The sequence below is a fragment of the Canis lupus genome, chromosome 8, assembly GCF_048164855.1.
Source record: "Canis lupus baileyi chromosome 8, mCanLup2.hap1, whole genome shotgun sequence".
NCBI lineage: Eukaryota > Metazoa > Chordata > Mammalia > Carnivora > Canidae > Canis > Canis lupus.
In genome coordinates this window covers 70,288,847-70,310,840 of record NC_132845.1, presented here as the reverse complement: position 1 = coordinate 70,310,840, position 21,994 = coordinate 70,288,847, and the positions used below count along the sequence as shown (strand labels likewise).

General features: G+C 57.4%; 1 protein-coding gene across 1 annotated transcript in view; it reads left to right on the top strand.

Annotated features, from left to right (window-relative positions):
- The window catches only part of SRRM3 (serine/arginine repetitive matrix 3), a 54,904-nt gene extending 38,166 nt beyond the window's left edge, over window positions 1–16,738 (top strand). Inside the window, 9 exon segments of the mRNA XM_072837403.1 lie at window positions 454–504; window positions 957–1,061; window positions 1,459–1,636; window positions 11,764–12,152; window positions 12,951–13,175; window positions 13,279–13,416; window positions 13,744–13,789; window positions 13,791–13,823; window positions 15,185–16,738. Coding sequence (XP_072693504.1) covers window positions 454–504; window positions 957–1,061; window positions 1,459–1,636; window positions 11,764–12,152; window positions 12,951–13,175; window positions 13,279–13,416; window positions 13,744–13,789; window positions 13,791–13,823; window positions 15,185–15,685 — 1,666 coding nt within the window. The 3' untranslated portion in view covers window positions 15,686–16,738.
- Window positions 16,739–21,994: the final 5,256 nt, after the last annotated feature.

Sequence of the window (21,994 nt, the reverse complement as noted above, 5' to 3'; positions counted from 1 at the left end):
CTCTGCCCTAGGAAGCCCCATCTCAGGGGACCTGGGACCCAGCAGACACAAATGAGGTGTGGAGGGGCCACCCCAGCACAGTGACTCATAGAGGGACCTGTGCTAAGACCAATTCCAGAAGGAAAGGACAAGTCAGCCTTTCTTCTGGGGTGGTGGACACATTATTTATGGCATCCCCAGGAGGAACAAAAACGGGGGCCCAGACTGGCAGCAACTGTGGGACAGGGCTTACAGGAGAAAGAAGGAAGAAGGCTTGGCTGAGTCAAAGGAACGAAAGCAGTGGGGGTAGGATGAGCATGTCCACACCAGTGGGGCTAGGGGTGGGAGGCTCAGGTCCCAGACAGGAATAAATCTCAGATCCACACCTTGGCACAGCTCTCCACCGGCCCCCACCCCACCCTGCCGCCTGCTGGGCTCAGACCAAGCGCTCATCTTAGCCTCTGCTTTCTGCAGATCTCGAAGCCCCAAGAGCAAAAGAAAAGAGAAGAACAAAGAGAGGAAGAGGTGAGAACCCTTCACCATTCTCTAGCTCCTCCCCCTCCCCACTTCTAGAATTACAGAGTTGGGCCCTTGGAGATAGTTCATTTTGTCCCCACTGCCCAGATGGAAAAAGTCAGAGCCAGAGAAGAAGCCAAGAGCCCTTGTGAGTCAGACACAGAGCAGGAACTGGAACTCAGGCCCCTTGCCTCCTAGTCCAGAGTTCTTTCAAGCTTGGCTCTGGTTACTCCCCACGTCCCCTCTACCCCCCACATCCCACCCCCACCCCCAGTCACAAGAGCACCTGCTGAGGGGTCGGTGAGGTCTTGAGGAGACAAAAGAACAAAAGAAGGCCTTTTCCTAATTTCCACAAACGACCCACCTGGACTGGCAGGGCTATTTCTGTGGGAGACTACAGGGGGTGGGGTCCCCTTGGGGAGTTCAGGCAGAACTTGGGTACAGGCTGATTTCTCTCCCAGGCCGCACACAGAGTCCCCAGGTCGCAGGTCCCATCGCCACAGCAGCGGCAGCTCCCAGAGCCCCTCCCTCTCCTCCCATTACAGCGATTCCAGATCACCCAGCAGGTAGGTCCTGGACCCCTGGGGGCAGTCCAGGGGTGGTTTGGCTCAGCTTTGTGCTGGGGGGGGGGGAGGGGGACTTGCAGATTGAACACTCCGGAGGGCTGGGAAGGGGGCTGAGGCAGAGGCTGGTGGACCAAACAGCAGTCGGTGGGTGAAGTCTACCGGGAGTGTGCAGGTGCCCACCCACCTGGAAGTGGGCGAGGAAGAGCTTTGGCCTCTGCCCAGAGGCGCCCCACATCCTGAACTGGAAATCGAGGCAGTGTGCAGGCTAGGGCCTCGATCTCTAAATGCAAGTGAGCGGGCGCGTGAGGGGCTGCCTTTCGTGCGGGGGCAGCGGTTCCACTTGCAGAGGGGGCGTCCCACGCCGGCTCCCCCCATCTCCCGTCCCCCCCCCACCAAGGCTGAGCCCCAAGCACCGAGATGATGGGCGGAAGACGGGCAGCCAGCGGTCCAGCGGGAGCCGGTCGCCCTCCCTGTCCGGCGGCAGCGGATGGGGGTCGCCCCAGCAGAACGGCAGCAACAGACAGCGGAGCGGAGCGCACGGGGGCCGCCCCGGCTCGGCGCACAGCCCGCCAGATGTACGTACGCTTCGCTTTGCCGAGGGTTCCCGCGCCGTGCGGGCTGCGCCGCGCTGGGCGGGTAGGGGGGTGGAGGGGGGAGTCACCGCGGGGGAGGGCGCGGTGAGGGGTCACCGGGGAGGGAGGCGCCGCTGCCCCCTCCCGGCTCGGCTCGGCTCGGCTGGGGGGCGGCCTGGAATGCCTGGTCGTTGCGCCCACCTGGCCTAGCGTCAGGGTGGGGGAGGCCTGCGGGCTTGGGCCAGCCCTGAGCTTGGCGAACTGACGCCCGGGGGGGGGGGGGGGGGGGGGGCGCTTGACCACTGGGGCTCTCAGCCGGTGGGGAAGAGAGCTGAGGAGAACCCGGGGTCTCCGGCCCCCCTCCCCCCCTCCCCCCGAGGCATAATGCGGTGGGAGGGGCATGGACGATGCTGGGGTCGCAGTCAGGAGCCGGATTCAAGGGACAGGATCTCCCCTGGGCGTTCCTTAGGCCCCCCGAGTCTCCCTCTCCCCCACCAAGCCTCCTCCCCACTCCGAGCGTCCCTCCTCCCCCAACCGCCTCACTCCCCTTCCCTCAGAGCCCTCCCCTTTCTCTGTCCCCAAGCCCCGCTGAGCTGCATTTCAAAAGTCCCTGCTCCAAGGAGAGTCTGTCCTTTTCCCCGGGGCCGCCCACGCGTGGACAGATGTCCCCGTGCTCCAACCTGCCTCAAGCGCCTGCCAGTGTACCCGTTACTCCCTCAGAGACTCCACACCAACACCACTCAAATAAACAGCCCCCACTCATCCTCCAGGAGGGGCACGCAGTCCTTGAGAGCCACCAGCAGGTGTGGTGATGGTAGAGGCTGGCAGACAGACGTGCTTGTCAGACTTGCCCTGGTGGCTGGGCTGCACTGGGGGTAGGGGGGCCCTCCCGAGCCCCAGGGGAGGCCCACATCCCCTTTTGTCTGTTGGTCTTAGAGTACAGGATAGAGCCCGCTCAGGGAGAGGGGGCTGCAGTACCGGCAGGGGTACTGGGTGGGTCCAGGGGTCTAGGGGTGGGCAGCCTGCAGGTACCCCGCCCCCCAGAGCCCAACTGTCCCAGACACTTCAGCGGGGAGGGTAGGAGCTGCCCCTCCCCAGACCTCAGGTCTCAGCAGCAAACATGTCCGTGTTGGTCAGTTTCATTTTGATTTTTGGCTGTTTCCTTCACTCCCTTTCTTTTCTCAAACACCCTTACTCCCAAGGCCTTATTGAGGAGAGCCAAAGGCAGCTGACAAAAGGCTCTTGGGCTCAAGGTTAATTTTTGTTTAAGGACATTACCTGTTTCCAGACTGCCGCACTTGGACAGAGTGCCAGGCTCCTTAGATCCCAGGGACACGGTTGGGCCACATAGGGAGGATTACACCAATGACCCAGGATCTGTTTTGGGGATGGGAGAGGACACACGGAGGTAGCTGAACACAGCCAGGGCAGAGACCTGGTGCCACAAGCCCCAGAGATGATGGATCAGTCTGGGAAAATTCATTCCCCCACCCTCACCCCCCTCCATGGGCACAGAGCCAGAGCCCCAAACACCATCTCAAGGGAGCTCCTCATCCTTCTAGAAAGGCACAGAATGCAGCCAGGGCTGATAGGGAGCTCCACATCCCACTTCTGGTCCCCTCCTCTCCCTGGGCATTAGGCCACCATGGGTCCCTAGCATGTACAGACAGAATGGCCACAGCAGCTAAAGTAGACCCCAGCAGAGAGCACTCAAGGAAGACAGCCCAGCCCAACCAAGTCAAATCTTGACTCCCTCCCAGGATGAGATTCCATTTTGGCACTGCCCTGGGAGTTTCCTGGGAGATAGCACTTTGTTACTCCTCTCACAAAGCATGCTCCCCAAATCCTCTCCCTGCCCTTGGGCCCTGCGAGATCTGGGACCTCAGGACATCCAGGCCTCTCACCTGTACCTCCTGGGAGGTGAGATGGGAGCGGGACGTAGTCTTTGCCATTCACCATAAAAACGTCTTTGGGGACCAGTATTGGGGGGACGGGGGTAATTCTTGGACGCTACCTTAAAAAAAAAAAAAAGAGAGAGAACAAACGGGGGGAAAAAAAGAACAGCTCACTATTTTTAATCCCGACTATGTTTTTGCTTGTTTTTTTTAGCCTCCCATTTGAACCGTGGTAATATTGTGATTCCATTTCTTGTTTAGTTGGCAAGGGAAGAGGGTGGGGAAGTTAATGTAACTTTTCCTGTTATTTTGTTTTTGTTTGTATTTTCTTTTATTTTTTTCTTTCCTTTGGTAATGTACAGAAATGCAAACTATCTCTCTGGTTTTTGTTTTTGTTTTTTTTCCTATCTTCTGTGTTGTTCTAGAATTTTGCTTTTGTGCGTGTTCCTGTGGGAGCCTCTCCTCCTAATGCAGAGATGGGTTTTGAATCTCAAGTGAACATTAATCGTATACATATCTCTATAGACTTATTCTTTTTTCCTTTGTAACCAGAATTTAAAAGGGAAGATAACTCTTAAAAAGTGACTCTCACACCAACAGCTCCTGCCAAATCTGCAGCAGCAGCCAATCCTCTCCTCGACCCCAGGGCAGGTGCTGGAACTGTCTCAGTTTTTAAATGAACAGAAGTGGCCCAGATTATTCTCCCAGATCCCTATCTATAAGGAACCTTGGAGGGAGACTGGGAGACCCAGGGAGGAAGAGTTGTCCCAGGTCACCTGAGGAGCATCCCAGGGCAGGGAGCACCCTGTGTCTCCCCGGTTCTGTCTAGTATAAGGTGGCTGGGCATGACAGGGACAGGTTGCTGAGCACCTTCTGTGCCAGGCCTCAGATCCTAGAGGAGGGAACTGTACACCCCTGAGATTGCTTAGCTCAGGGAGGGCCTCAAGGCCAGACACTCACAGGCAAGAGAAGTCCATCCCCATTGAGACTAAAGCCAGATGGGTGCTGGTTCCCAACACACCTCTGTGTTGTTCCATCCCAGGCCAGGGTGAAACCCCCAAGGGATTTCTGGGTTCTGCTATTAACTGTCCCCTGCAGCTCAGAGAGGTCAAGTGATCAGCTCAGGGTCACACAGCTTTTAAGAGTAGACTCAAAAGGAGACTCCAGCCTTGCAACCTCAAGACTACCAGCAACAGCCAGAATATGGAGAGAGTGCCCAATGGAAAGCACACTCTGGGAACACTGATTAAGAGGAGGAGGATTTGGGAGGTGAATGCTGATTGTCTCAGCTCCTGCCTTCCCCCTGGGAACCCCTCCAGATGTTGATGGCACACTCCCAGCTCTCAGCTCCCTGGCACTGGGATCTGCCCACACAGAGACCAGGGTGTAGGTGGGCCCAACCTCCAACAACCCCAGTTCTATATGAATGCTGCCTCAGCGACTCAGGGAACCCTATGTCCTCCCAGTTCACACACATATAGGAACAGAAATAGTGAGGCAGAGAGGGAAGGGGGCCGCTCAAGGTCACATGATTTGGGATGGGGATTTGGGAGAAGTAATAAGATGCTGAGCCCAAATTCCGGAAAAGGCATGCAAGGTTTAAGGACTTACAAGTAGCGCCTTTGCCTTGGCTCCACTTGTCCCTGGCATTGGAAGCGTCAAGGGAAGGAAGCCTCACTGTTGGGTGAGTGGGGCAGAGAAGATTCCTGAGCAAGACCCCTATAGGCTCTCTCTGGCCTCTACCTTTGGCTCAAAGTCCATCACACAATGGGCAGCCTCAGGTGACTCCAAGAAGAGGTGCCTTGGCACTGCCTGGGCTGCCCCATCCCAGGCCTCCTCCTGACTGCTCGCTGGGAAAAAGCAGTGACCACAGGTGGAGGGAGGCCATCAGAATAGGAAGGGGCATTTTGGCATTTCTTCCAGGATGAAGCCAGAAGACAGGAAGGATGAGTTTTCCTAAAATGATGCAGAGGCCCCTGGGAAAGTGGTAGATCCGGGTCTCCACACTGAATCTGTGGTTGCCTTCCCTTTTAAATGCAATGATCTTGTCACCCCATCTATCCACTCTGCCTTGTCCAAACAGCTTTTCTCTCCTTTTTCCTTCTGGACCTACCTCTCTCTATCCCCTGCCTGTCTGTTTCCTTCTGCCTTTGTTTCTCTCTCTTTCTCTCTCTCCCTGTCTCTCTCTGTGTGTCTCTGTCTCTCTCTCCATCTCTCCCCACAACATGGGCCTCTCTCCCCATGCTGCCAGCCCCTCTCAGTAGCCCACCCTCTGGTTCTTGCTTCCATCAGTTGCTTCCTGCATGCCCTCTGGAGGTTTTCTGTTGTTTAAAGAGTTAAAGAAAGCTTGGCTATTGGAGCCGTGGGTTGTCAAAAAAAAAAAAAAAAAAAAAAAGGCAAACTAATAGCTGGGCAGGAGCCCCTGCCCATCCCTGGGACTAGACCAAAAGCCACACTGGCTGCACGAGTGCCAGTTCCCGAGGGGGAGCACAGCTTAGAGTCACTGTCTTCCCCCCTCCCTTCTGCATTCCCAATGCGGAGACCTTCTTTTCTTTTTTATTATTGCATTCCTGTCCCTGACCACTGAGAAGGTAGGTATCCCAGCTCAGCTGTGCGCCCGCTCGCTCCCATCTCCAGATAAGCCCCGCCACTCTGCTTGGTTTGAATGTGGTTTTCTCTCTCTTTCTCTTGATCTCGCTCTGGTTGGTTTTCTCCCCCTCTCCTTTTCTTTCTTTATTTTAGTGACTACTCATTTGTAAACTTGCATCTTTCTCCAAATGAGCTACAAAGCTATGTTTTCTGGTTTGTCGTTTGGTTTTCTTGACCTCCCCTCCACTTCCCACCCTGACAATGTTTCTGGTTCATTTTCCCCCTCCTGTCCACTTCCCCTGCTCCTCCTTCCTCTCCCACCCCAACCCCTGCCCCCCCACCAGCCCCCTCCATTCCTTCTCTCTCTCATTTTGTTGTCCGAATGCATTTCTGTGTGGTTAGCATTCCAAATTTGTGTTCCCTTCCTGAACTGTATGCTGCGGTTGAGCCAATTTGATTTCTGTTGTCTGGAGTAGCTGCTAAGCACCCCCACCCCTCTCCCCTGCCAGCCCCTGGGGCCCATTTGGGCAATAAGCAGTGGTGGAGGCACCTGTGCCAGGCCTCTTGACCTCCAGATCCTGGAAGAAGTTCTGGCTGAGGCCAGGCGTGAGGAAAGAGCCCTCCAGGGCCAGCTGTCCTGGTAGCAGGTAGAACTTTAGGTTGGGAGCTCCAGACTCTGGGGCAGCAGCTGGCACCAGGGCTGGACCTCACATCTTTATATTTTGGGTGTAATGGTAGCTGAACTTCAGAGGACCTGAGCGGGCACTGGTCTTGGAGGACCTACTTGGCAAAGTTTCTGTGGGGCAATTTAGAGGACAGAGGGGACTCTCAGCTCACAACCCCCCCAGCTGGACCACTACCCATCCCAGACAGGGGCTCCCTCAGGCCCCAGCACCCTTCTGTCTTCTGAATTTGAGTTTAACATTCAGAGTGAGTCAGAAAGGACAGTCAGTAGGGGCTGGGTTTCCCCAAAGTGTTGGAGCCTAGTTCCTGAGACTTGCGACTCCCAGCCCAGTTCTCATCCAGTCACAGTGAGGGTACACAGCAGCAGTAGGTCCTCAGGGACCCTGCCTCTCCATCCCTGCTCTTTAAACTGTTTCCCTGTTGCATCTGGGAGTAGCTACAGAAGTTTGACATCTCAGCCCTTGTGAGGCTTCAGTGGACTTCCAGTCTCACCTTTGAGAAGAGAAGGCCTGGCTCTTCATCCTCCCCTCCCCCCATGTGGATCCCAGGGGTAGGTGGTGAGGAGCTCACCCACTCAGAACATTGCTCATCTGTAAGTGGTGTTGGGAAGGCAGACAGGAAGTTCTTCAGGAAGGGAGAAATCACTGTCGGACCCACAGGGAGACTGTGTCCCAGCTTGATGGGAGGAGTAGAGGCCCATCTTCTGGGAGGACCTGATGTGACCAGGGACCCAATAATGGGATCCTCAAATGCTGAGTTAGAGGAGGTAGTTATCTGAGGCCTGGGGGGAACAAGGGTAAAGCATGCCAGATACGCATTGTTCTGGTACTTAAAAATACCAGGATTGGGCTAGCGCATCATCTCTCACTACTTTTTCCCATTGTCTTTTTCCCCCTCAAAAATTTCTTACATAGGCAAAAGAGAAGATAGCAGATAGCAAGTGGTACCAAGGAATAGAGGGACCCCTAGAAGCCTGGCTCAGAGACAGGCAAGGTGCAGAGCACTCACTCATTTGTTCACGCACCCGCGAACCCATACACACACACACACACACACACACACACACACACGAAGTCGGCACTTCCTGAACACACTTCCATGCCAGGACCTGTCTGAGTGTCTATGCCTGGTGAGAGGCAGGCTTCACCTGGGTTTGAGGCCCTCACCTGCCAGGCTGGAGGATAATTAGAGAGGAAAGCTGAACTGTGGATGGGGAGCTCTGCTCAGCACTAACACAACCTGGCACAGTCCCTACTGAAACTTTGATCCCACAAGGGATCAAAGAGGAACGCACCTGACTCAGGGTGAGGGTCAGGCAGGAGAGACTTCATGGAGGAGGTGGTATTGAGCTGAGGGCCTATAAGCATTAGCCAGGCTGTGGGGTGAGGTAAGGGCAGGGAAGGGGAAGAAGGAACAGCAGTCACAAGGAACAGGCTTCTAGAGGAGATCTTAGGAGGTCCCTGGTACAACAGTCCTGTCTAGCTATGAAATCCCATGGTGTCTGGACTTGGATCTCCCTAAATTCCTGGGAAGAAAGAGACCAAGCCAATCTGAGGATGAGGCTCACCCTCTGGCAGGATCATGGTGACCCTTTCTCCAGGGAGGAATGGGGTGGATAAGGCTGTGAGATTGGCCATAGGAGGCCTCCCGAAGGAAGGCACTATCTGCCATCCTGCCCAACAGTATCTTCCTCCCATCCTGCACCATCCTGGCACGTGGGAGTGCCCAGACCTTCCTGCACTGCTCTGACCCCATACATCTGTGAGGGGACTGTAAGTCACATGTGCTCTCAAAAGAACCTCTCAACCCCTATTCATACCCATCCAGCAAAGACCCCAGTTATCCCCACTTTACCAAAGGGGTGACTGAGGCCCACAAGAGTTAGGTCACTTCCTGAAGGTCTCACAGCAAACTCATATCAGGGCTGATTCCAGGGTGTTCCACTTTGCCAGTTGCTATCATCTGAAGCAATCATCCAGCACTTTGCTTGGAGGAAGGGAAAGGGTTCGACTCTGAGGCTCACCAGGTGGGAAGTGTCCAGATGAGCAGAGGGGATCTGACGCCGAAGCATGGGCCTCAGCGATTGGGGGTAGCAGCATGACAGGGGTGGACATCCACCCAACCCAGACCCGACCCGTTTTGTTCCTAACATTCCTGCCACACCACCAGCCCAACAACAGTGGGAAGTAGAGAGGGCCCCCATGGTGCCTGTGGGAAGGAACATGGAAGACCCCAGTGTCCTTCTCCCACTGCCTCTCTCCTGAAGTCAGAGAAGATGGCACAGATCCAGAGTCTAGGTTAGAGCCAGGCAGGGTTCACAGCCATGTCCTGACACCCCCCTCCCACAGTTTAATAATATTCTCCCTGTTTGCCTTGCTGCGCATCCCCCTCTGGCTGCAGTACTAGCAAGGGCTTCTTAAGGGCAGGGTCCAGTGTTTCCTGGGTGTGTATGGGTCACTATGCCTTGGTTCTCAGGGCTCCCCCACCTAGTATCTGTGGACAATCCAGGAGATAGGGAAGAACTTGGAAATGTGAAGATCCTGGAGGTTTCTTTCTCATGTGCCTCCTCTGGTGGGAAAAGGATGCTGAATGAGAGAACCTAGTGCTGAGGGCTTGGGAGCTGTGGGCACTGACCACCTGCTGGGGTGGAAGGGACATGTGTCAAGGGAGCCAGAGATCTCCCCCTGACGTCTGCTGAGAATGGAACTGCCATCTCAGAGGGGCAATGGCTAGTTAGCCCAGTTCCCATGTCTCCTAGCTTAGAATGAGGAGTGAGCTGGTGATTAAGAGAGTCTGGGTGCTCAGAGGGGCACCTCAGTACCCAGTGACATCCACTCAAAGCCGAAAGGAAACACGGGCTCTCCCAGGAGGCCTTCAGGGCCCATTTGACTCTGGACAGCTGCACACACCTGCTACAGCTAGTGTTCATTGGCTGCTTCAGCCACCAATCACGAGCTCTGTGCCTTTCCACCAATGAGACTGACTTCTTGGCTCTGCCTCCAAGCCCTGGCTGGATTCGGGCTTGCACAGAAAGGCCTTGGCCCCACCCTGCCTCCTGCAGGAAGCACCAGGGCTGTGTGGGGGAAACCATCTTGCCTCCAGTTTCTTGGTAGCTAGGTGCCCTGAGGGGTGGTAGTTGGTTTGTTGGCTCATCCAAAGAGCCTGCTAAAAAAGCTTGGCCCCGACCCTGCCCCTCTTTTAGGACTTCCCGGTTTGGGCCCCTACCCTTGTAAAGACATTACTTATTCCTTCCTCAGCAAAGGGCATCAAGGCCCTACTAATGCCAAGTTCTATGATCAAAACTGAGTTTATAGAGCTGAATCCAAAAACAAAAAATCTGCCCTGGAGGTGCTCAAAGCCAAGTCGGTGCTGGTGATTGGGGGTGGGGTAGGAGTGGGGGACAGCTTTCCAAACAGATGAGTGTAATCAACTGTTATCTGATGGAAGCCCAAGGACAGGAGGAGGGGTCAGTTCTGTGAAGGGAGGAGGATGGAGAGGGTGGTCGGGGTGCACAGAGAATCCTGGAATATTTGCTCTGGAAGGGACTTCAGGAAGCAAAGCCCAACCCTCTCATTTTGTGGATGGGGAAACTGAGGCCCAGGATGGGGAAGTGACTTAGCCAGGGTGACTCAGTGAGGTAGTAGCAGGCTCTCAGACCCCCTGGTTGCCAGCCAGGGCCCTTTAGATGGTACCAGGCTCCGTTTCTGGTTTTCTGGATCCCAACTGCACTTTTGGAAAAACATTTGACATCTCTATCCGACAGTCACCCAAGAGGTGCCTGCCCAGGCCCGAGGAGCCGGGCGCTGCCAGTCCTTCCTCCAGAGGCGGTGTGGCCTCCTCTCGGCCTAGAATGGGGTGGTTGCGTTTTTCTCTCTCTCTCTCTATCTCTCTTGCATTTTTGTGAATCTAATGATGAACTTACGCTACCACACTTTTCCCTTCTCTTACACATCTTACCTACTAAAGGAGGAAGTGCCACTTTATTGGTAAGTGGACGTTAACCAAGAGGGACTTAAAAAAAAATCAGAACTTAAAAAAAAAAAAGGAAAAGAAAAGAGAGAAACAGAAAGACAGTCGGGTGCTACTGACAGCTCCACAGGTCTCTGCAGGGCCGGAAAACAAAGAAAGAAAAATGTTAACAGAAAAAAAAAAAAAAAATGTCAGTTCCCCCAGGAGTTCAGACATTGTTTTTTGGTTTTGGTATCTAATGACATTTGTGGATTTTGTTTTTTATTTCTGTTTTTCCTCCCTTTCTTCGGTTCAGTTTTGAGTTCAGTTGTCCCGCCCCGCCCCCACCCCCCATCTGTGTGCCGTGTGCCCCCACCATCCCCCTCACCCCCCCCACGCGCTGGGGGGGGCTTGGCCTGGGGGGGCTGGCCCTGGCCCGGCCTCCCGGTGCCCGCCCTCTCTCTCCTCTCTGCCGGGATCGTCCGTCCCATCGGGGGCCAATGCCAGCCCCCGTGCCCGTCCTGGAGCCCCCCCTCCGTTTCAGCACCCCTCCCCTCCACCGCTCCGTCCCTCCTGTGTTTTGCATGCCGAGAACCTTGCATGAGCTGCACTGTTGAGGCCAGAAGGTGGACACTCAGGAGAGGCAGAGGCAGGGCAGGCGCGGGGAACCGTGTGTGCGATGCTCCGGGACTGGCAGCCCCCGGCCTGGGCCCGGTGAAAGCCCCCTCTCCTTCTCTCCCCCCACCCCACCCACCCGTTCTCTCACCCTCGACCTCGCTGCCTTCTCTTGGTCTGTCCTCTCTCTGCCTCTCCTTCTCTCTCTCTGCCCGGCTCCGTCTTTTCTCCTGCTTCTCTAACTTCCCTGGCTCTGCCTCTGCCTCTCTCTCTGCTCTGGCCTCTCGACCGCCTCGCTTTTCTGTCTCTGCGGGCGCCTCTCCCGGGGGCCCCGTCTCTGTCTGCGCCTCCGTCCCCTCTCCACCCCCTCCGTGCCCTCTCTGCCTCTCTCCCCGTCAGAAGCCCAGCTCGCCCTCGCCCAGGGCCCGCGACCAGGCGGAGGCCGGCGCAACCACGCCGCCCGCGCGGGGCAAGGAGAGCCCGAGCCCGCGTTCGGCGCCGTCGTCGCAGGGCAGAGGAGGCCGCGCGGCGGGCGGGGCGGCCAGGCGGCGGCGGCGGCGGCGAAGGCGGCGGCGGCGCTCCCGGTCCTCGGCGTCCGCGCCCCGCCGCAGGGGCCGCCGGCGCGCCCGGCCCGCGCCGCCCCGGGGCTCGTCGCGCTCGCTCAGCAGGGCCCGCTCCAGCAGCGACTCCGGCGGCGGCGGCGGCGGCGGCGGCGGCGGGGGTGGCGGCGCCCCCGGCCCGGGACCCGAGCCCGGCTCCGAGCGAGGCCACGGCGCGCACGGGAAACGGTGAGCGGCGCGGCCCCGGGTCCGTCGGGTGCCCCCTCTCGGTCCCGAGCATCTGCCCCGCCCTGCTCGCGAGGAACACTTGCCCCCACCCGCCCCCTCCGTCCCAGTGGGACACCCTACCCGCGCTGACCCCCGTCCCTCCCCACGGAACACCTCCTCCCCCACAGCCCTGAACACCTGCTCCCCCCGGCCCGCTCCTCTCCCCCACGCGGATGCCTCCCCCCGCCCCCGCCCCCCCCCCCGGACTACCCTTCCTGCCCCCCGAGATCCCTCTCCCCCGGTGAAGCACCCTTCCTCCCCCCCTCCCCGCCCACTGACCCCTCTCCTTCCTTCTCAACAAGCCCTCCCTTCCGTGATCACTGCCCCCCACCCCGACTACGGAGCTCCCTCCCCCACCCAGCGATCTCTCTCCCTCTTCCCCACTCACTGAGGTCCCCCCTCCCTGAGCGCTCTCTCCCCACCAAGGAGCCCTCCCTTCCCCACAACGATCACCCTCCTCCCCAAGAGCCCCCCGCTCCCCAGGATTCTCCTCCCATTGAGGAGCACTCTCCTCCCTCATTTGCCGCCCTCCCTGATCACTCTCCCTACACCGGGAACACTCTTCCACTCTTGTCACTACCCCACGCCCACCCCCCGCGCTTTCCCTCCTCTGGAATCGAGTTCGGCTCCAGCAACTCACGCACCACTTCTTGCTCATCCACACCTCCTCCTCCATAGAACTCCCGTACCGAGTCCCTGGCCCTCCACGGAGCCCACTTTGTCCCTGGCTGAGTCCCTGTCGCCGTGCCCCCCCTCCAGGGCTAAGGAGCGGCCCCCGCGCGCCCGGCCGGCCAGCACCTCCCCGTCCCCGGGCGCGCACGGCAGGCACGGCGGCCCAGAGGGGAAGAGCTCGTCGCGCAGCCCCGGCCCCCACCCGCTCTCGTGGAGCTCCAGCCGCTCGCCCTCCAAGTCCCGCTCGCGCTCCGCGGAGAAGAGGACCCGCAGCCCCAGCCGCTCGCCGTCGCCCAAGAAAACCTTGAGCCGGTAAGTGCGGGCCCGCGGTCCGGCCGGGCGCAGGGGGGGCGCGGCGGGGCTGGGCCCGGGCGAGCCAGCCGGGCCACGTGGCTCACTTCGGCCGGGCCCGCAGGGACAAGGACAGCGAGGGCCGCGCGAGGCACGCCGAGGCCGAGGCCGCCCGCGCCCGGCGCCGCTCCCGCAGCTACTCGCCCATCCGCAAGCGGCGCCGGGACTCGCCCAGCTTCATGGAGCCGCGGCGCATCACCAGGTACGAAAGGGCCCGGCTAGGCCACAGGAAACCCCTGGGGGACCGACGCACTGAGCCCGGCGCTGGGAGATGGGAGGGGAGGGGAGGTTCCCGGGAGCGAAGAGGGCCTGGAGGAGGAGAGAGGTGAGAACTGGACGTGTTGAGGAGCGCAGGACTGAGAAGCCCACAGCGGGGAGGGGGCTGTGTCCTTGGGTCTGGGTGGGCAGCCGCAGGCACCGACCTGAGCTCCCGAAGATTCCAGCCATCCCTCCTGGAGCCCCTCCCTCTCTCCATCCTCCCCACATCCATCTCCTGGCAATGATGTCTCCTTTTCTCCTTCATCTCAAGGTCCAGCCTGCAGAGTGGCCTGTGGCCGGCCTGGGGGCCGGGTGGACCCCCTCCCCACAGGCTGCAGGGGAGATGCCCATGTGAGCTGATCTGGCTCTGTTCAGCTGTCATCTGTCTGCCTCTCCTTTTGTCACTAACCTCACTGCTCACCTCCCAGCCACCCCAGGGTGGGGGAGGGAGGGATTCGGAGGAGAGAGCACCAGCAGCCTGCTCTCTGGAGCAGCTGTGGGAGGTCTCGTCCCTTCCACTCTGCCCTGCCCCAACCCAAGTCCAATGGGGCTGTGTGGAGGGTGTGGGAAAATACTGCAGAAGCCACCTCAGAGTTTCTGTGCCAGGACTGGAGGGTGTGGGCGTAGGTAACCCTGTGAAATTATGGTCTATGTTTGTGGAAATCAGCCTGAAGCCCTAGACCCCTGACTTGGGGTAGAGGGCTCCGCCACAGGCCCTGCTGGGCAGGCTACCTTGGGACATTGGTGTGTCTCTCTGGATCTGGGTTCTCATGTCTGCACAATAAGCAGGGCTCCCTGAGTGTCTTTTCAGCTCTTACATGGACTGATTCTCAAACCAACCCTTCCAAGTCCTTGGTGATACAGATTGTAGCTGAGGGAGGAAAAGGCATTACCTTCTCCCCTCAGCCCAGAACAAGAGGCCAGATGGCCAGGATTGGGACACTCCTTCGACAGGCCCACACCTCGCCCATAGGCGGAGGGTCCTAGAGGACTGCCCTGCACCTTCCACCTGGCACCTCCCTCAGCCCCTTTCCCAGGCTGCCTCCTCCTCCTCCCACTAACGTACACCTGTTTTCTTCCTCAGAATTAACCCCACGCCATGGGGCATTGTTGCTTCCTTAACCGCTCTCTTTTCTTTTCTCTGGGTCACAGCCTCCTGGCTTCAAACTAACTCTGGGCCGGTGGGAGGTAGTTGAGTGAGGAGCAGGGGCCAGCGGGACTGGGCTGGGCCTTGGGCATGGGCATGGGCAGCAGCGGCCAGGGGTCTCCTTCTTGTTCCCTTGAAGTGACCTGACAAACCCAAACTCAATTCTGGGGGGGAACAGAGAAGCAGGGCTGGACTATATCCACAACCCTTTCCATGCCCAGAAACCACAGCTTAGCTTCGTTGATGGGAGCTGTTTATATTTAAGTTTCACTTATCCGACAAATATTTATTGAGCATCTACTCAGTGAAGCAGAGACTTGGTCCCCTTTCCCTGAAGACAAGGGGAGGAGAAAATGAAATGACCAATGGAAATTGGCAAGAGACCACTGAGTGTCTGATCCTTTTGGGGCAGGGGGCACTCCAAGCCAGAGCTCAGGGGAAACTGAGGCAGGGAAGCCCTGGCCACTGCTGGGGAAGGGCTGGGGCCTGAGTGAGGGCCAAGACAGAGCTCAGGGCGGAGCTCAGGGACTTGAATGGCCTATAATCAGCTTTTCCCTCCCGGCAGTGCCCGGAAGCGTCCCATCCCCTACTACCGGCCCAGCCCCTCATCCTCCTCCAGCTGCCTGAGCAGCGACTACTCAAGCCGGAGCCCCAGCCGCAGCCCCAGCCCGGGCCACAGCCACGGAAGCTACAGCAGCCGCAGCCGGGGGACCCGCAGCCGCACGCGCAGCCCCTCCCGGACCCCCAGTCCCAGTCCCAGCTATCACAGCCGAAGCAGCTCAGAGAGTGGGGGCTTCTGAGCCCAGACAGACCCAGCTTGATGCCCCCTGGCATAGGGCAAGGCAAGGGGTCAGGCTCCAGGGCCTGTGAGGGGGCCTGCACCCTACTGCTCAAAGAGGTCCCTGGGCCAGGGAAGACCTTGAGGGTGGGTGCCCTGCAGCTGAGGAGGAGCTGGGTTCTGCTGCTTCTAGAGGGTCCCCACCCCCACCTCCTGCCTGCCCACCACATCCAGGGAACAAAGAGCCGTTGCGAACACAGGGATCACCCTGTCCCCCTTTCTGCTTGATGCCAGCTAACCAGGCTGGGGACAGCTCAGTGGACCCAGGGACACCTCGGAAGGTGCCAGACCTGGGAGCCTCCCCTACCCACTCCACAGGGCCCGCGGCTCCTCTCTCTCAATGGGCAGACAAGGAGGTGGGAAGGCAAGCAGGATCTAAATTAGACAGAAGGAAGAATGGCCTAACCCTTGGTGCATCACCATCCAGGCTGGGGTGCTGCTTTCTTCTGAGCTGGCTGCAGGATCCTGGCTGAGGGCTGGAGGCAGGCCCCACAGCCTCCCCCAGCCCCTCCTCTGGCCCAGGAGTACCCAGATGACTAGGTGGGCCCCTAAGCCCCAGCCTGAAGAGCAGGGGAGCTCACTCCTGGTCCCACCTCTCCTCTCTGGGCCAGGCGCTCCCCTTCAGTCTTTGCCCCCATGCCCTGGGACAAGCAGCCAGGCCTACAGCATGACTAGAGGTGGGACAGTCAGACCACACTGCATCTGACCCTGAGGTCAAAAGGGGTTCAGATCAGGAGGTGGAAGAGAGAAGGGGTAGATGGAAGAAGAGTCTGTAAGGAGTATCGGGGGAAAGCAATGCAGTCTGATGACGGAGCAAGCCTTGGTGTCCCAGTGTGCCCTGTGTCTGGGACATGGACCAGATGGCAGCACAGGGTCACAGGCATAGAATAACATGCACTTCAGGGCCTGCCCAAGGGAGCACTTCCTTCTTGGGGTTTGGTGGGGAGGTGGTGAGTGAAGGCTACCCAGAGAAGGGTGCTACAGCTCTTTGAAGAAAGGGTAAGATCTAGACCGAGGGCCTTGGCCTGGGGCATCGATGGGGAAGCAGTGGCCCCCAGCCCTCTTCTGCTGCTCCCAGCCCACTCCTCCTGGGGCCCTCAGGGATCTCACAAAGTCTTCCTTGGCCCAACAGGGCACATGCCCTGGGCTCCCATGGGGGGAGGGGTCTGGGGTCTGGTCCGGGTTCCCCTTCTCCCTATATCCCCCTCCCTCTTTCTCCGCGGTGCGGATAAAAATTGGACTCCAATAAAACACTCGGTGCCCGGATGGCAGGTGGTGAGATCAGGCCTCTGTGGATTTGGGCACCTGGGGAGTGTGGGGAGGGCATAAGGTCCTGGGGTCCTTCCCTCCAAGAAGTGAGAGGGGTGCAGACTCTATCCCAGAGAGAAGATCTGGCACCAAGGAGCCAGAGCCCCGTGCATCCATCCCCCTGCCTCAATGCAGCAGCAGAGCACACAGCTTAGTGGGGAGGAAAACCAGGGACCCAGGAAGACTTTCCTTTCAGTCTAAACACTCTGGGGGCTTTGAACACCACCACTTCCTTTCCCATCATTGTCCTTGACACCAATACAGCTGACCTGCCTCCTTGGGCCCTCCATGCATGACCTCTCCATCTCCAAAAGTTCCAGTGAGCTCATGGTCCAAGACCTAACTCAGCTGCCTCCTACTCCAAGGAGCCTTCCTGATCCCCAGCTGCAGTGGCGACTCTCACCCAGGGGTCCCTCCAGCTCTTTTGGCTTTGTCCCTGCCTTTAGGGCCCCAAGCTCTTTTTTGGCTTATTTGTTGATCTCTCCCTAAATCTGAGTCTCTGGAGCCCAGGCCATGCCTTCTTGGCCTCTGCCTCCCCTAAACAGGCACCCTTGAGATGTCTGTCAAATGAGCAAAGAAGTGAACCTGGGAGCCAGGAGTGAGGCGGTCCAGAAACCTTGGGGGAGGGGAGGTACCAAAGGCAAGGTGTGATGGTGGCAGATAGACACTAGAGGGCGAAAGAGAGGAGGAAAATTGCCTGTGGGTGGCGGGCCAGGAGTGGCGCAGAACAGGCTGGAAGTGAGAGGGAGAGAGCCCTGGGGGAGGGTCCATGTCAGCCTGGAAACTCAAAGCTCGTGTCCTCAGTGCCCATCCTGGCTACTTGGGGAAGCAGTGTCCACCCCCTGCCTCCCTGGGGGAAGGATGGGGAGAGTACCAAGCCCTTGCCCTCCCACGGACTGGGAGTTCAGCCTGAACTTTCTTCTAACCTTGGGAAAAGGGAAAAATATCTCCAGGAAGGCAAGCAGGAAAACAGGAAACTCTGGTAGCCAGGGGTGGGGGGATGGGGCATGCGTGTGGGGGAAGCTTCCCAGGATGTGGGCCTCTGGGGTGTCCTTGGTCCTCTCCTGGTGTCTCTCTAGTTGGGGGCCTTAGGGACCCCTCTGTCCTTCCCCTCCTGATAGACACCGCAGCCGAGACTCTAGCTGGGCAGGGCTTGCTGCGTCCTTTTAGATATTTTCTCTTCTCCTTAATTGGTTTCCTGCAGCCCCAGACCCAGGGTAGCAAGCCACAAGTGCATACGGGTGTCCCAGCAAGCATCTCCCATCCCCTGCCTCTCTGAGATGCTCTTGGAAGCCCCCTAGCCTCCCACGGGCTTCTCGGCTGAGGGTATATTCAGCAAACCCAGCCCTACCACCAGGCACCCCCACCGTCCTTCCTTCTCTAGGCCCCTCTCTGCTCAAGGACATCCAAGATGCTGAGAGTGTCCCAGCCTTAGGGCTTCCCACCCCCCGCAGACACCACATGGGATGCCAGGTCCTCCCTCATCCCCCCCCCTCCACTCACCATACACACTCCCCCTCTAGCAGTATTAGATGGCAGAGCAGGCTGTGCAGACGGCCTGGGGGGAGTGAGGGCAAGTGGAGGAGAAACCTGATTCAACACTCTGGAAAGAGCCTTCGAGAACATCCAGTCCAATGGTCTCATTGTACAGATGAAGAAAATGAGTCACGGGAGCCGGCTCCTGGCCAAGGTCACAGAGCCAGAGACATGCAGGTCCCCAGACTCCCAAGCTAGACATATTCTTTCTGCTAGACAGCAGGGCAGGAGGGGCCAGAGAATGGATCCCTGGCTCCCCCCATGACGCCTCCTTGGCTTCCCTTCAGTGATGAAAGGAGTGAGATGACACCCAAGGCTAGCCAGAAGCTTAGTGGATGTGCAGGCTAGAGAGGGACTCCCAGAGAGGCAGTGTCTAGATGCTTCCAGAAAGATCCGGTGCCCCCCACCCCCATGTGCTCTAATTACTTCTGCCCACATTTTTAATTCCCAGTAAGCCCACTGACTGGCACAATCCATCAGCTGTCAGGTCTCTCCAGGGAGCTCCAGCAGCTGCCTGAAGGCTCTCGCGCTTTCTCTGAGGCTAAGCCAGGGAGGGAGGGGCTGGCTCAGCCGAAGTTGGCAAAGGCCTTTCAAAGGTGTGGCTAGTGTGGCCAAGACCTTGGGCTCAGTGCCAGGTGAGGAGACTCGGAGGCTGGTCACAGGCTGCTGCAGAGTACGGGAGATTTGGGGGCTAGGGATGAGGGGAGGAGCCCCTCTGATCAAGGAATCCCAGACTCGCCTTTTCCCTTCCCCCCACTGCCCCTGTAGCTACTGGGAAATCCCTGGAGGTGGAGTTGTCCTCTTAATTCCAGAAAAACTAGCCCTGGCAGCTCAGTGCCCAGAATGATAGAGTGGAAGATTGTCAAAGAACACTTCCGCAGGTGGGCAAGTGGGGGCTGACATCCAGCTCTTGCTCCTCTTGCTCTGTGCCCTGGGGGACAGGGGTGCCTGGTCACAGCCAAGGGACTCCAGAGAGGCTGGCCCAACCTTCCCCGCCCCTTGACTACACACCTCCCCCTGTGCCCACCAGCCCACAGCCTACAGCCCTCCCCAGACTGCTTAGCAAATCTCTCCTCTGCTCACAGAGAGTCAGGAGGCTCAAGATCTGATCCCTCCACCCCCTTACCAACTTTGTGACCTTGCAGGAATTCCAACTCAGTTTTCTCATCTCAGAAATGGGACTCTGATAAGATACTTGGACTTGCTATAAAGTGCATACAACTGGGTAATTCTTATTAGCCTAAGTCTCAGCATCCAAAATTAAAGGCTCTTTTTCCTTAATAAAGATGAACACTTACTGAGCACCAGGCACTTCCCACACATAACTGCATTTGAGATTCACCACAACCCGGAAAGATGAGTGCATTATTACTACCCACGTTTTTGTAGATGGGGACAGCAGGCTCAGGGAGGTCAGCAGGCCAGTGAACAGCAGCACCCAAGTTCAAACCCAGCCTTGACTCCAAAACCCAGTTTTTCCTGCAACCCTACCCCCTCTTACCATCACCCAGAGCTACCCATGTCCCCTCCCTTGTGATTGGCAGGGTCCCCCAAGAACTGACCCAGTGAAGATGGATATGAAGTCTCAGTCCTTCTTCCCCCACCCACCATGGGCAGACAGCTGGGAGTGTTGGGCCCTGGTTTACACAACTTCCCTGGCTGAGGCAGCAGGAATGGACCCTCTCTGCCTTGGCTTCAGGCAAGATGCAGGGAACTACAAAGGGAGCCTCTGTCTACAAAGGGTTGACAGGCAAGACAGCCCAGCAGCCCCCACCAAAAGCGTGGCTGGGCCTGGAGGAACCACACTTGAAAGCATCCATGACCACACCTGACAGCTCCTGTAGGGTGGGGCTCCTGGACTCCAGTCTGGGCCAAGGTGGGCAAGCAGGGGCAGATGAGGGCCCTCCCTGGCTCCTGACCTCACCTCGGCTTTATAGAGCTGGGAATGGGTGGAGCTGGGAGTGCCAGGGAAGGAAGGCCTGGGACTTGCTGAAGCTGAGACCCTTTGGTGGGGGGCAGCCAATAGCTAGAAAGAAAAAAAAAAAAGAAAAGAAAAGAAAAGAGAAAGAGAAAGAAAGAAGAAAAGAAAAGAGAAAGGAAGAAAAAAGAGCATCCAGGAGCTTCCTTTTGAAGAGGAAACAGACACCGAGAAGGCATGAGATTTGTTGCTACCCCCAGCTCATGAAGGAGTGGCTGGAGTCTGGCTTTTAGATTCTCAGGTGTCCTGGGCAGGGCAAGGCCCCCTATAAACTGGTGGGGGTTCAGCATCAGCCCAGCCCTGGGAAAGGGACAGTAAGCAAAGTGGGCCTCAGAAAGAAAGTAAGTAGGGGTGCCTGGGTGTCTTAGTGGTTGAGCATCTGTCTTTGGTTCAGGTTGTGATCCCGGGGTCCTAGAATCGAGTCCTGCATCAGGCTCCCCACCGGGAGCCTGCTTCTCCCTCTGCCTATGTCTCTGTCTCTCTCTCTCTCTCTGTGTGTCTCATGAATAAATAAATAAAATCTAAAAAAGAAAGAAAGTGGAGGACTCCAAGGTGGGGGTGCTATGAGGGTAAGAGCCCCTGGCACTAGATAGGCAAGAGGATTACTCTGCTGGTGTCTTATAGGAGACAGTGCACTACTCACTGTATCTCCTTGAACTAATTTCCTCATTTCAAAAAGAGGGATAATGGTGTAAAGCAGGAGAAGGAAGACTGGAGGGGGGCTCATGCCTGCAAAGGGAGGGAGGGAATGTCAGGATCATGGCAGAAGCCTATGTGCAGCACCCTTTCTCAGAGGTGGGAGATCTGGGCCTGGATCTCACAGGTGGTCAGACAGGAGGTTGGGGGTCAAGGAGCAGGCCTCGGGCTCCAAGCAAATTTGAGTGAACTGTACTGCCTGGAGCTCTCCTTCCCTTGGTCCTGTGCGAATCATAAACAAAAGGGACTTGGACATCATCCTCTGCAAAACGGGGAACGGAGATCTAGAGAAAGAAGAGGCCTTGTCCCAAATCACAGGTCAATAGCAAAGCCCAGGCTAGATCCATGGTTACTGCCTCACAAGTTCCCTGTCCAGGGCTCCTCAAGGAACAACAGACATATGGGGGGATTCAACAACAACCTGCCTCCTGATACCCTCTTAGCACAGGGCTTCTGACCTGGGTCACTGTCCCTGCAACAGGGATACGTACACATTCTCTTTCCTCCTTCCCCAGCCCTTTTAATTGCACATAGATAACATAACAATAGTGAACAATTAGCAGGCGCTGGACTAAATAAAGTCTTTACTTGCATAAAGTTGCTGAATCCTCACATCACCCCAATGATGCAAGCATTTTTATTACTATCATCATCATCATCATCATCTCCATTTTCCAGATGAGGAAACCAAGGCCTAGAGTCTAACTTGCACAAGTTCATTCCATTAGTGGCAGAACAGGATGTGAAGTCAGATCAGTCTGGTTCCAGAGCCCACACTCTTATCTGCAACACCAGACTGCTTTTTAAGACATTATTTCAGGGACGCCTGTGGTTCAAATCCTGGCTCTGTCACTTCTAGATACATGTGGTCTGGGACAAGCAGCCCGGCTTCCCTGGGCTTTGTTCTGCGGACAAAAAGGATGGGACTGTCCACCAGCCGCGGCCCAGGGGTTTTGCGCCCAGGCCGGCGAGCGCCGGGCTGTGGGCACTGCACCAGCACCAGTGCTCCAGTCATTTGT